This window comes from Trachypithecus francoisi, unplaced genomic scaffold, assembly GCF_009764315.1.
Source record: "Trachypithecus francoisi isolate TF-2019V2 unplaced genomic scaffold, Tfra_2.0 Lachesis_group4, whole genome shotgun sequence".
NCBI classification, from domain to species: domain Eukaryota; kingdom Metazoa; phylum Chordata; class Mammalia; order Primates; family Cercopithecidae; genus Trachypithecus; species Trachypithecus francoisi.
Window position 1 is genome coordinate 103013157 of NW_022681469.1, and position 10980 is coordinate 103024136.

At 38.0% G+C, this 10980-nt stretch overlaps 1 protein-coding gene across 1 annotated transcript; it reads left to right on the forward strand.

Annotated features, from left to right (window-relative positions):
* Window positions 1-6950: 6950 nt before the first annotated feature.
* On the forward strand, window positions 6951-10413 carry NEUROD6 (neuronal differentiation 6). The gene is made up of 2 exons (XM_033192624.1): window positions 6951-7282; window positions 8591-10413. Exon 2 carries the CDS (start codon window positions 8612-8614, stop codon window positions 9623-9625), a length of 1014 nt encoding a protein of 337 aa, XP_033048515.1. The 5' UTR covers window positions 6951-7282; window positions 8591-8611; the 3' UTR covers window positions 9626-10413.
* Window positions 10414-10980: the final 567 nt, after the last annotated feature.

Here is a 10980-nt window from a genome sequence, read left to right on the forward strand (position 1 = left end):
TACAACTACCTATACACATTGATCCAAAAATGAAAAGCATAGAAAAGTGTAATGTATCTGGTGACTTAAGAAGAGTCACTTCTTAAGATAGTTATTCACTTTGTAAATAGATTCATGGTCAAATTTTGCTACTTCATCTAATGTGTGTTATTAATTCAGTATTTATTTTATACCAGAGGCAGTCATAGGCAGTTCATTGACATTGATCATCTAATTCTTAATGTAGCAAGGTATAGTAGTTTAGAAGGCAGGATTTGGATTCAAACTGACCTAAGTCCAAATGATGATTCTCTCACTTGAAAACTGAGCAGTCCAGGAACATTAGTTAATATCTCTGAGCCATAGATTCATTATCTCTGCAATGAGGACACTCACGTCTACCTCTGCAAGGAACAAATGTGCTAATGTTTATAAAGCCCTTAGCCTGATGCTTGGTGCCCTGTGTATGAATGAATACTTTGTTCATTGTCATCATCATCATCCTCAAGACCAGAGGTTTTGTAACTTTCCTACAGGTAATCCACATCCAATCAGTAAATTCTGTCGATTTTCCATCTCTAAAATATATTTCCATGCCTCCTTTTTTCTCCTTTTCCATTGTCTCCACTCAACCTGGGGCCACAGTCATCCCCTCCAGCTCTGTCTACTCTCACAGGCTTTGTAATTTCTGAGGAGGAGGAGAAATATATCTTTTCTTACCCATCCTAGGTTCATGGATGAGGCCCCTATAATAAAAGACAGATTAACCAGAGGAAAGCATACACATTTATTTAATAAGTTTTCTATGACATGGGAGCCTTCATAAAGAAATGACAACCCAAACAAAGAGTTAAACTTTAGTGTTTCTACACTGGATTTTATAAAAACGAAGAGTCAAGAAGAAATATGATGGGACAAAGAATATAATCTAATGGTAATACACTGAGGAAACTTAGCGTGATCTGTTTGTTCAGATTCGAATCTGTGTTCCCGTGTCCTCAGAGACAAAGGATTCCTTTTGTCTGGGTGTAGGGAGGGCACCTCTCACATGTGGGTCTTCTGACCTGCTTCAGGGGAGGTCAGAAAATCCTTCTTGGTCCAGGTGTGGTGGTTCACACCTGCAATCCCAGCACTTTGGGAGGCCAAGGCAGGAGGATCACCTGAGGCAAGGAGCTCGAGACCAGCCTGGGCAACACAACAAGACACTGTCTCTAAAGAAAGGAATAAATAAAAAAGAAAATCCTTCCTATGTTTTATCATCTGCTTCAAGGGAGAGGTGGGGAAGGTCTGAGAGATCTTCCTGCTTCTAAGGCTTCTCAAATTCTTTCAGCTCCAATATGCCATATTTTGGGGTAATGTGTCCTGAGCCCTGTCTGTTCTCTCCCAGTTTCTTCTTTTGCCCTCTCCAAGTCTTCTCCTTGGAGCCAGCTAAAGAAAATGTTTCAAATCTTAAATTGCCTCAAGCTCTCCAAAGGCTTCCTTTGGAATATATTCAAAATACTTTACCACGACCCAGGCACACTTGGACGATCCAGGGCTTACTGTCACGGCACTGCTCCTGGTCTTCCCAGACCAGCAGAAACAGCATGAGCTCCTGCCTCTGCTGTTCCACCTGCTCGTCTCAGCTTAAAGGATGACTCAGAAAGAGCTCCTCGGTGCTTTAATCAAATAGGTCTTCCCATTTTTCTCTGTCGCCTCTGATGTGTACATTCCACATGTGTGTGTGTTTACCTGTTCATTGTCTGCCTCCCCTACTAGACTGCAAACTCCCCCACAGCCTTGTACAGCTTCTCTACACACTGCTGAATGGCTGTCACTAACCCAGTGCCCAGAACACATTTCTTCATTCAACAAGTATGTACTTAGTGACTTTCATGGGCAGGCATTAGAAATGTAGATTAATACACACTGGAAATCAGTAATGTATTGTGTTAGAAAGTGATAAGTACTACAGAGAAAAGTAAAACAGGAAAATAGATAGAGAGGAATGAGTTGGTGCAGGGCTACAGTATAAATTAGGAGAGCCAGGGGAGGTCTCACTGAGAGGGGCCATGTGGACAGAGACTTGAAGGGTGCAAGAATGAGCAATGGGGATTTGCAAAAAGAAAATGCCAGGTGGAAGTTCAGTGCCATGACCCTAAGGTGGGAGTGCACCTCAGTGTTCAAGGCATCGCCAGCAGCCAGTGTCACTGGAGATGAGTGAGTCCAGGGGAAAGCAGAAAATGGAATTGCAGAAACCAGGAGAAACCTCTGGACCTCTGCCAGGACTTGGCCTCTGCTCTGAGGGAGAGGAGAAGTACTGGAGAGTTCTGAGTGCAGGAGAACACAGTCTGATTTATGTTCTAACCAGATGCCTCTGGCTACTGAGTTGAGAATCCTATATGGGATGTAAGGGGACAAGAGCGAAAGCCCAATGCCATCTAGGCCAGGTGAAGGTGATGGTGTTCTGGGTCAGAGTAGGAGTAGGGCAATTGCTGAAAAGCGCTCAGAGTCTGCGTGTAATTTTAACATAGAACTGAGAGGATTTGCTGACATATTGATTGTGGGATGTGAGAGAAAAAGAGGAGTCAAAAATTACTCCAAAATAGATCTTCAATAAGATTTTGATGAACTAATGAATGGATGAACGAATGAACAACATACAGCTATTAAACAGCAGGATCAGGATTTGAAACAAGGTTAGTAAAATGTCAAAATACTCTTTGCCATTCTTATCCTTTTAGAATCTGACAAAGCCTTTCCTTAGAAAAGTGCACGTATGTATATACGTGCCAAATTTGCACAGCATCTTGGGAGGCTCAAGGACCTCTTCAAATCCATCCAGGAATCGTCTGTGTTAAGACAGCCTGCACTTCATCATACCATCTACCGAACATAAAACTTGATTTTCAAAAATGCAGTTTGTATAAAACTTTTGCAAAAACATCTCTTGCATAAAGGTCTTATAAAATGGTCTTACTTCAATCTTACAAAAAGAATGAATGTAATAGGAAAAAGAAACAAATTGTATTTCTGTCTTCTACGTTTAAAAATAATCACTACGATACATGTACTGAAATAGAACAATAATTTCTAATTCAGTATTATAAAAAGTAGTAATTAGGGTTAACACATTATTCTTAATATTTTTAAAGCCTAAAGAAAACTGTACATTTCCTTACAGTGAGATCACAAAAGTTAAAGCATCATCTTTCTACTTGTGGCTGGAATTATAAGAACTCAGTCCAGTAGTACTAGTTTTCTCATACTGGTGGAAGTTTTAACTAATGGAGTTAGATGTCCTTATTTAATAACAAATGAGAAATAAAAATTAAATGTGGTTTGGTCAGTAAAATGTTCCATGGGGGAAGAATAATAAAGCATATTTCTAGAAGGAGCGCTATTTTGAGCAAAGCATAATAGAAGACTGAATACTGCAGTGTTTTACGAGCCACATAAACAACAAATATAATTTATTACATAATAATAAGATAATTCAGTGTAGTCTTCACCTTAAAGTAAATCTAAAAAGCAATCCCAGAGTTGCCCTCACATTATTACAGATTATCTGTTTAGTCTACATAATCCTCATGTGTATATATAAACAACATCTTTGTACCATCTATGTTTAAATTATATTTTTAAGCCCTCTAAGGCTTTGAGGGAATTGGGTTGTTTTATATTTTGCCTCATAATTTAAACACTTTTACGTAAATTCCAAGGGCTGTTTTCCAAAGTGGGACACTGCCACAGCCATAAAACTATTTCAAGCCACTGGGGATCACAAAGTTAAAACTCTAGGAACTAACACTGAGGAGCTTTGCTCACAAGCTTCATGAGCACCTGAAGATCTGTCTAAGGCAAAAAGAAGAAGAAGAAAGACAGAAAGACAAAAGAAGGAAGGAAGGAAGGGAGGGAGGGAGGGAGGGAGGGAGGGAGGGAGCGAGGAAGGAAGGAAGGAAGGAAGGAGGAAGGAAGGAAGGAGGAAGGAAGGAAGGAAATAAAGAAAAATATTCAAAATCAATCTCTCTGTGTGTTAGTACCCCACATCTGGGGACAAAACTCTGGTCCTGGGCTTGTGCTGCTTGATCCTGTCGCAGTCTACGTTTTGTTGCCCTATACCCTTGGAGAGTTGAGAAAAATGCCTGTCATGTTTCAAACTGATTTCAGATGATGAGGGGACTGTGAAAAGGGGAGTCAATAGAATTTCCAATTGCTAAGATACAGGCACCAACAGGATGACCACAAAACAACAACACTCAAGCCTTCATTGGGACTTTTGGTTTTTATTGTCTTACAACAGAGTCAAAATTATATTTAAATTTTCTGTGGCTCATTTTTATGAGTGAAATATGAGCATTTACCCAGTGAAAGAAAGAGGTAGGCAGACAGGCAGACATTGGACACGTTTTAAAAAATCTATAAAACTGTATGGCCCCAGAAGCAAAAATCATTATCAATTAAATTAATACCAAAATGAGTTATAGATATGAACTTTGGTATGCGGTAGTTGTTGTAAAATGAGAAACTACATTATAGAAATGGTGATAATACACTTCTCATACTCTGCATATTCATCTATAAGTCAGAATGTATTTCTGTTTGGAGTATTGGTGTGAACACGCTTTCTTAGCAGAGAGTAGAACAGCCCTTATGGTGTATGTTATGAACGCATATTAACAGCACAGGCATTTGCATATCTGGAACTATAGTAGAAAATGCATAACAAAATTTCTTTTGAAAGATTATTGTACAAACATACTTAATTCTTGCTAAATCTTGACATAACAACTTTTTATTCCCCCCCATTTTTGAAAAAAACAAAAAGCTAAAGCATCCAAACAATAGATTAGCAGTCAGAAAACCTGAACACTAATTCTGTTCCTCCACCGCATCAGCACCAAAGGTTTTTCTTTCATGTTCAAAGGCAGGACTAGCACAGCCTCAAATGTTTTTATCAATAAATTGTTTCTCATTTTTCTGCAAATGCCAGGATAAAATATAAAATCTACCCTTTCAATGAAGTACATTCATGATAATTTTCTATTGGCGTATCATGTCATCTATTCCTTGGATTTTGATTTTCATGTTTGTGATGACTTTAATACAATGCAGCTTTTGGAGACTTTGCAAGTTTAGAATATGGTGCAATATACAAAATTCAAGACAGCACTGGCTGCTTTGTGGCTCATGACTCTGATACTTATGCTCCTTTACATTTAAAAATTAAACCATATGTGAGACCAACAAAATTCTGCAACTGGCCTTCCTATAGAAACTCTCTATGCTAATATAAAAACTGTGTGTACTTCTTGAATTAAAAGTCATATGAAATATACTCAATGCACCCATTACCAAGTAATATATTCTTAAACAACAAATTTTACAATGACTATGGTATACCTGGTTTTTTGAAAAACAAGAGCTAGGCCAACCTACCTATTTTAACTTAGGAGTTTATAGTCTGACTCTTATTTTAATTTGCATTTTTTACTGGGGCATTAAGAGAGAAAAATGATCTGCTTTTACATATTTGATTCTACTTTTTGCCGACTTCCCCATCTTTTCTAGAACTGTCCAGGAAAAGTCGAGCAACTTTTTGAAGAAGGTGGAAATTAGTCGGGTATGACAGGAGCAAAATTGAATTTAGTGTGAGGCCCTTGGTGCCAATTTGGATCCAAAGTGCATTAAAGCAGCAGAATTCTAAACCTTTCAAAACTGGGATTGATAAGGGGAATGCTAACACAGATTCAACAGTTACAGCTCTGCCAGGGATTACTTTAATACCAAAAGCATACTCTCTCACTTTATAGAAAGAGATTACTCAGTTGTCAAACAACAAAGGTTGTGTTTATTTGTTTATTTTAAAACTTTTATTTATTTATTTATGTGTAAGCTCACTTTTTACTTTACTGGCAGGCAATCCTGAAATCAAATGTCCTTTATAGGGGTGGGGGCAAGGGAGAAGAGAAAAGGGGAGGAAGGTGGAGTTTGTCTCTGGCTCCACAGCTCGTTTTATCTATAAGGCTTTGCCAGCTTTGCTTAACTGTTTCCACCCTGCTTTTGTTAAGAAGAAATCAAAAGTGTGGAGTGGGGAAAAAAATAAATCTGAAATACACCTGATCGGGAAGAACAACTGGACACTGATAAAAGAACAAGAAGATATTTAAATTGATGTTAGTCTAGAGAAAAATGTGAGGACAAGATTTTTAAGAGAAAGAAAAAAATCTGAAAGTTAAAAAAAAAAAAAGAAACAAAAACAGGAAAACTAATCTTTGATTAAAATACTCAGCAGAATGTCAGGGAGAGGAAGACAAAAAGCTAAGTGATAATTTTTATGTTTATTGTGTCTGAAATGAGAAGGAACAAGCAAGTTAACACTGGGAAGAGATAAGGGACAATAAAAGAGTGAAGTTAGTGACTTTCCGCAGAGGACAAAGTATGTAGTTTTAAATCCTTAACAATGGACTTGCAGTGTCTCTGCAAAAGTTGGTGAAAGATACCAGCAAGTGTAGGAAGGGTAGTATCTGAGGATGTCTTTCACAGACCCCAGATGGAGAAGCTGTTCTTTTATTCCAAATCCCTAAGAAGCACAGAAGTCTTACATGTTAATAAGAGAACACACAGACACACACTCATAAGTTACATGCTGTGAAACAAAACAAGAAAATGAAACCTTTGTTGACCCCTGTTCACTTACACGAATCTTAGTTTGGTTAAACATCTTAAGACCAGTTTCCAGCTCCTTTTCATGGCTTTCTTTCCCTGGGTACCCAGGTGCACAAATGGGATGGTGATCTTTACAAAACAATATCATCAACAACAACAAAAACCTCTTGCTCACACAAAAGCCCACCTTGTAAATGAATGGAATATTAACGACCACCTAATACTTGCACCGTTGGCAGGGCGAAACTGAACACTAACACAGCTATTTCTACAGATTGCCAGTGAAACCGAAGCAGCTCGAGGAGAAATGCACCTACTGTACGTGAAATGCTGGTGCAGATTTTTTTCCTATCAGTCTAACCTTCTGTGTTGATGCATGAATGCTGGTACCCACTTACAGGGATGCCAGATGATCAGTGCAGAATGAAGGTCCCAAGAGAGAGGATCACATGGCTCTCTCTGCCCTGTGACGTCACTAGCAGATGGCATGGGTACCAGCTCTGGCAGTTGGCATCAATGTCACTTTTTAGAGATCAATGAGATAGTGCAGATATACACAGATCTAGAGACTCCAGGAGACGATGCGACACTCAGCCTGAAAAGATTTGGAAGACCCAAAATGAAAACTGATTATTGAATGAAATTAAAACCTAAGGTAATATAAATAAAGATATACTTCAATTGATGCTGGCTTTGCATGCAAGTATTTAAAGATACAGTGTCACTGTCTTATAGTATTTATATGCTCTTTGCCATCTATAACTTCTTATCATATTTCATTCTTATGATGTAATTATCACATACTTTCACTGCTATTATGTAACACTGCAAGTATGTGGACATTACTAAGAGTTTGTGTATGTGTTCGTGTGTATATGTGTGTGTTGAGGGGGCTGGAGATTGTTAAACTGAAAAGTCTCTGCTTTAATGTGCCTATTTGTTTGAAGACTTTAGATGAAAATACTTGCTGCTTCACCAAACAAAAACCAAAATGCATTTGAAACACAAATTATTTTCCCCTTTCATTTGGGATTCTGAACACACGTGCACAATTGCAGTCAGAATCCTTGGACCGTTCCTGTCAGATATTAGCTAGAGGGAGACTTGTATGGCTCGTAGAACAAAAACACTACGAGAGTGGTTTTTGTCCAGGATGATTTGAACAGCAGTAAACAGACAATTCTATTCGGAAAAAAATTAAATGTAAATAAAATCAGTCTCAATTTTTTTTTAATTAAAAGAAATTGCCAGTGATTTTTATGTTTTAAATTTATTGATAGAGTTTATTCCAAATTAGCCTAATCCCCTTTTCTTTTTGAAGCCTGGGAAAATAGTGCTCTTTTACATAATTCTTTACTGATCAGAAAAAATCAGTTTAAAAATTGACTCTGATTATAATCTTTTCTTTAAATTTGTATACTCCCACACCCACTTATCTAAATTCACAGTTGTGTGATACAGCAAATAAAGTTAAGGTTTTGTTTGTTTGTTTGTTTTAAAAAAAGAACACAAATTTGTCAGCTAATGGAGAGATAGTACTTTCCATTTTAAAAACTGGTTTATCTTCTCATTTTGTGCTCAGGGGAATTAGAATTAATGAAATTCTGCATTGAAATTTCATGTTTTGCATTTGCTTGAATTCCACAATCTTTTTTGGGGGGTACTAAAATCCAGTTTAAAGGCAAAGAGAAATGGAGATGGTGGTGATCACAATAATTATATGTTTCATTTTTATTTTCTTTTGATAATTTGCTCATATAAATTAATCCTATTGAATGCATCAATGTCTTCATAATTACTTATCTTCACAAACTCAAAATTATATTTAATGTTAAAAAATCAGCCCCAGAATCAGTCTTTTTCACGTGTTTTTGTAGTCTTATGATTAAATAATTAAATATGTTTTAAGTGTATAAACTTTAAAAATGAAAACTCTTTAAATATTGTGCTGGCATTTTTTCAGGTAATTTAAGATTAGAGAACCATGTTAACACTACCGTTTGATGAGTCTGTTGTAATGCCAGAATCCCAGATGTGCAGAAAGTTTTCTAGAGAATGCGAGGACCAGAAGCAAATTAAGAAACCAGAAAGCTTTTCCAAACAGATTGTCCTTCGAGGAAAAAGCATCAAAAGGGCCCCTGGAGAAGAAACCGAGAAAGAAGAAGAGGAGGAAGACAGGGAAGAGGAAGATGAAAATGGGTTGCCTAGAAGGAGGGGTCTTAGGAAAAAAAAGACAACCAAGCTGCGATTGGAAAGGGTCAAGTTCAGGAGACAGGAAGCGAACGCGAGAGAGAGGAACAGGATGCATGGCCTCAACGACGCTCTGGACAACTTAAGAAAAGTGGTCCCCTGCTATTCTAAAACCCAGAAACTGTCCAAAATAGAGACTTTACGACTGGCCAAAAACTACATCTGGGCACTTTCTGAAATTCTGAGAATCGGCAAGAGACCAGATCTGCTCACATTCGTCCAAAACTTATGCAAAGGTCTTTCCCAGCCAACTACAAACTTGGTGGCAGGCTGCTTGCAGCTCAACGCCAGGAGTTTCCTGATGGGTCAGGGTGGGGAGGCTGCGCACCACACAAGGTCACCCTACTCTACCTTCTACCCACCCTACCACAGCCCTGAGCTCACCACTCCCCCAGGGCATGGGACTCTTGATAATTCCAAGTCCATGAAACCCTACAATTATTGCAGTGCGTATGAATCCTTCTATGAAAGTACTTCCCCTGAGTGTGCCAGCCCCCAGTTTGAAGGTCCCTTAAGTCCTCCCCCAATTAACTATAATGGGATATTTTCCCTGAAGCAAGAAGAAACCTTGGACTATGGCAAAAATTACAATTACGGCATGCATTACTGTGCAGTGCCACCCAGGGGTCCCCTTGGGCAGGGTGCCATGTTCAGGTTGCCCACCGACAGCCACTTCCCTTACGACTTACATCTGCGCAGCCAATCTCTCACCATGCAAGATGAATTAAATGCAGTTTTTCATAATTAATGAGGAAAATGAAAATAAACAGTGGTCATTCACCTTCCCCGTCTAATTAAGACAAAGCAGATGCTTGTGGGCTGAGTAATTGGCACAACTCTATCTAAGGTGTTTACTAGTTTCTGAAGTGTGTTTCAACTATTGTGAGAATTTTCTATGTAATAATAAATCTCTTTTCGTATGAGAATTTCTTTTCCTTTCCTTTTGTCTGTAAAGCACTGTGATTCTGTTTCTACTGGAAAGATTTTTTCCTTTTTAATTTTCTTTTAAACTTAATTTGTTTGAACAAGGTGTCTAAGAATATACTGTTGAATAAAGACATGCACACAGCATAATTCAATGTCTATTTTGGTTGTACAGTAATTATAAAATGCATGTTATTAAAATCAGATGAATAAAATGATGTGTTTATAATTATTAGGAATTATATATTATGTATCTTTTAAAAATTGAAATTTTAAAATATTGAGAATATCACTAAGCTGACAATGATATTGGGAGATGCATTTGCAACAGTATAAAAAGCTATGCAATTTTCTTTTTATTAAGGATGAATCTAAATGCATTCAATTGGTAACTATTCCTCTTCAAGTATTTGCAGATGGGGCAACATGATATTTGGGTAGCTGATGTCATAATTTGGGGACAATTATCTCAATCATCAAGAAAAAATTTCAGCACTTGTTTTGTATTATTCAGAAATTAACTGTACAGGTTTGTTATCACAATGTATAATTGTGTTTTTCCACCCCACATTTTTAAGGCAATTAAACATAGATATTTCCACTCGTAAAGGACATCTATTAGCTGTGATATTTTTGCATGCTACTTATTATTTCCTGGTACACAGCTGCTTTTTGTCTCCAATACTCCCCACTCCTCATTTCAGAAATATTTCTGGATTACAAAACCGTAGGAGCTAAAACAAATTTCTTAAACAAAATGGCCAAAGCGCTTACAAGAATTGTTTTTTTCAGGTGTCTTAAATGAAAGAAGAGGAGCCCATGAGGGTTAAACATCCTGGGGAAACAATGATAAATCCTGGTAACCTTCAGCTCGAGCCTAAAATCGGTGGCAAATTTCCAGCAAACACCAGAGTGGATGTTAAAAATGGAAGGTTTTACTCTGCGCCGTTTAAATGTCTGGCCGATCAGAGGCTAAATTCTGTGTGATTAAAAGTTTCCTTATAGAAGGCCACCAAAAACTTACTTATAATAGCGCCTAGGGAGCTAAACCTCTTAAACAGGATTGAGCCTCTTCTACAGTCGTGGGCGGGGTGGCAATGACCTTGCCAAGATGCCCTCTGGTGCAGTTTTGCCTCAGAGGGAGAAGTGGGGACAGCTGCGCAGACCAATGAGGGCAGC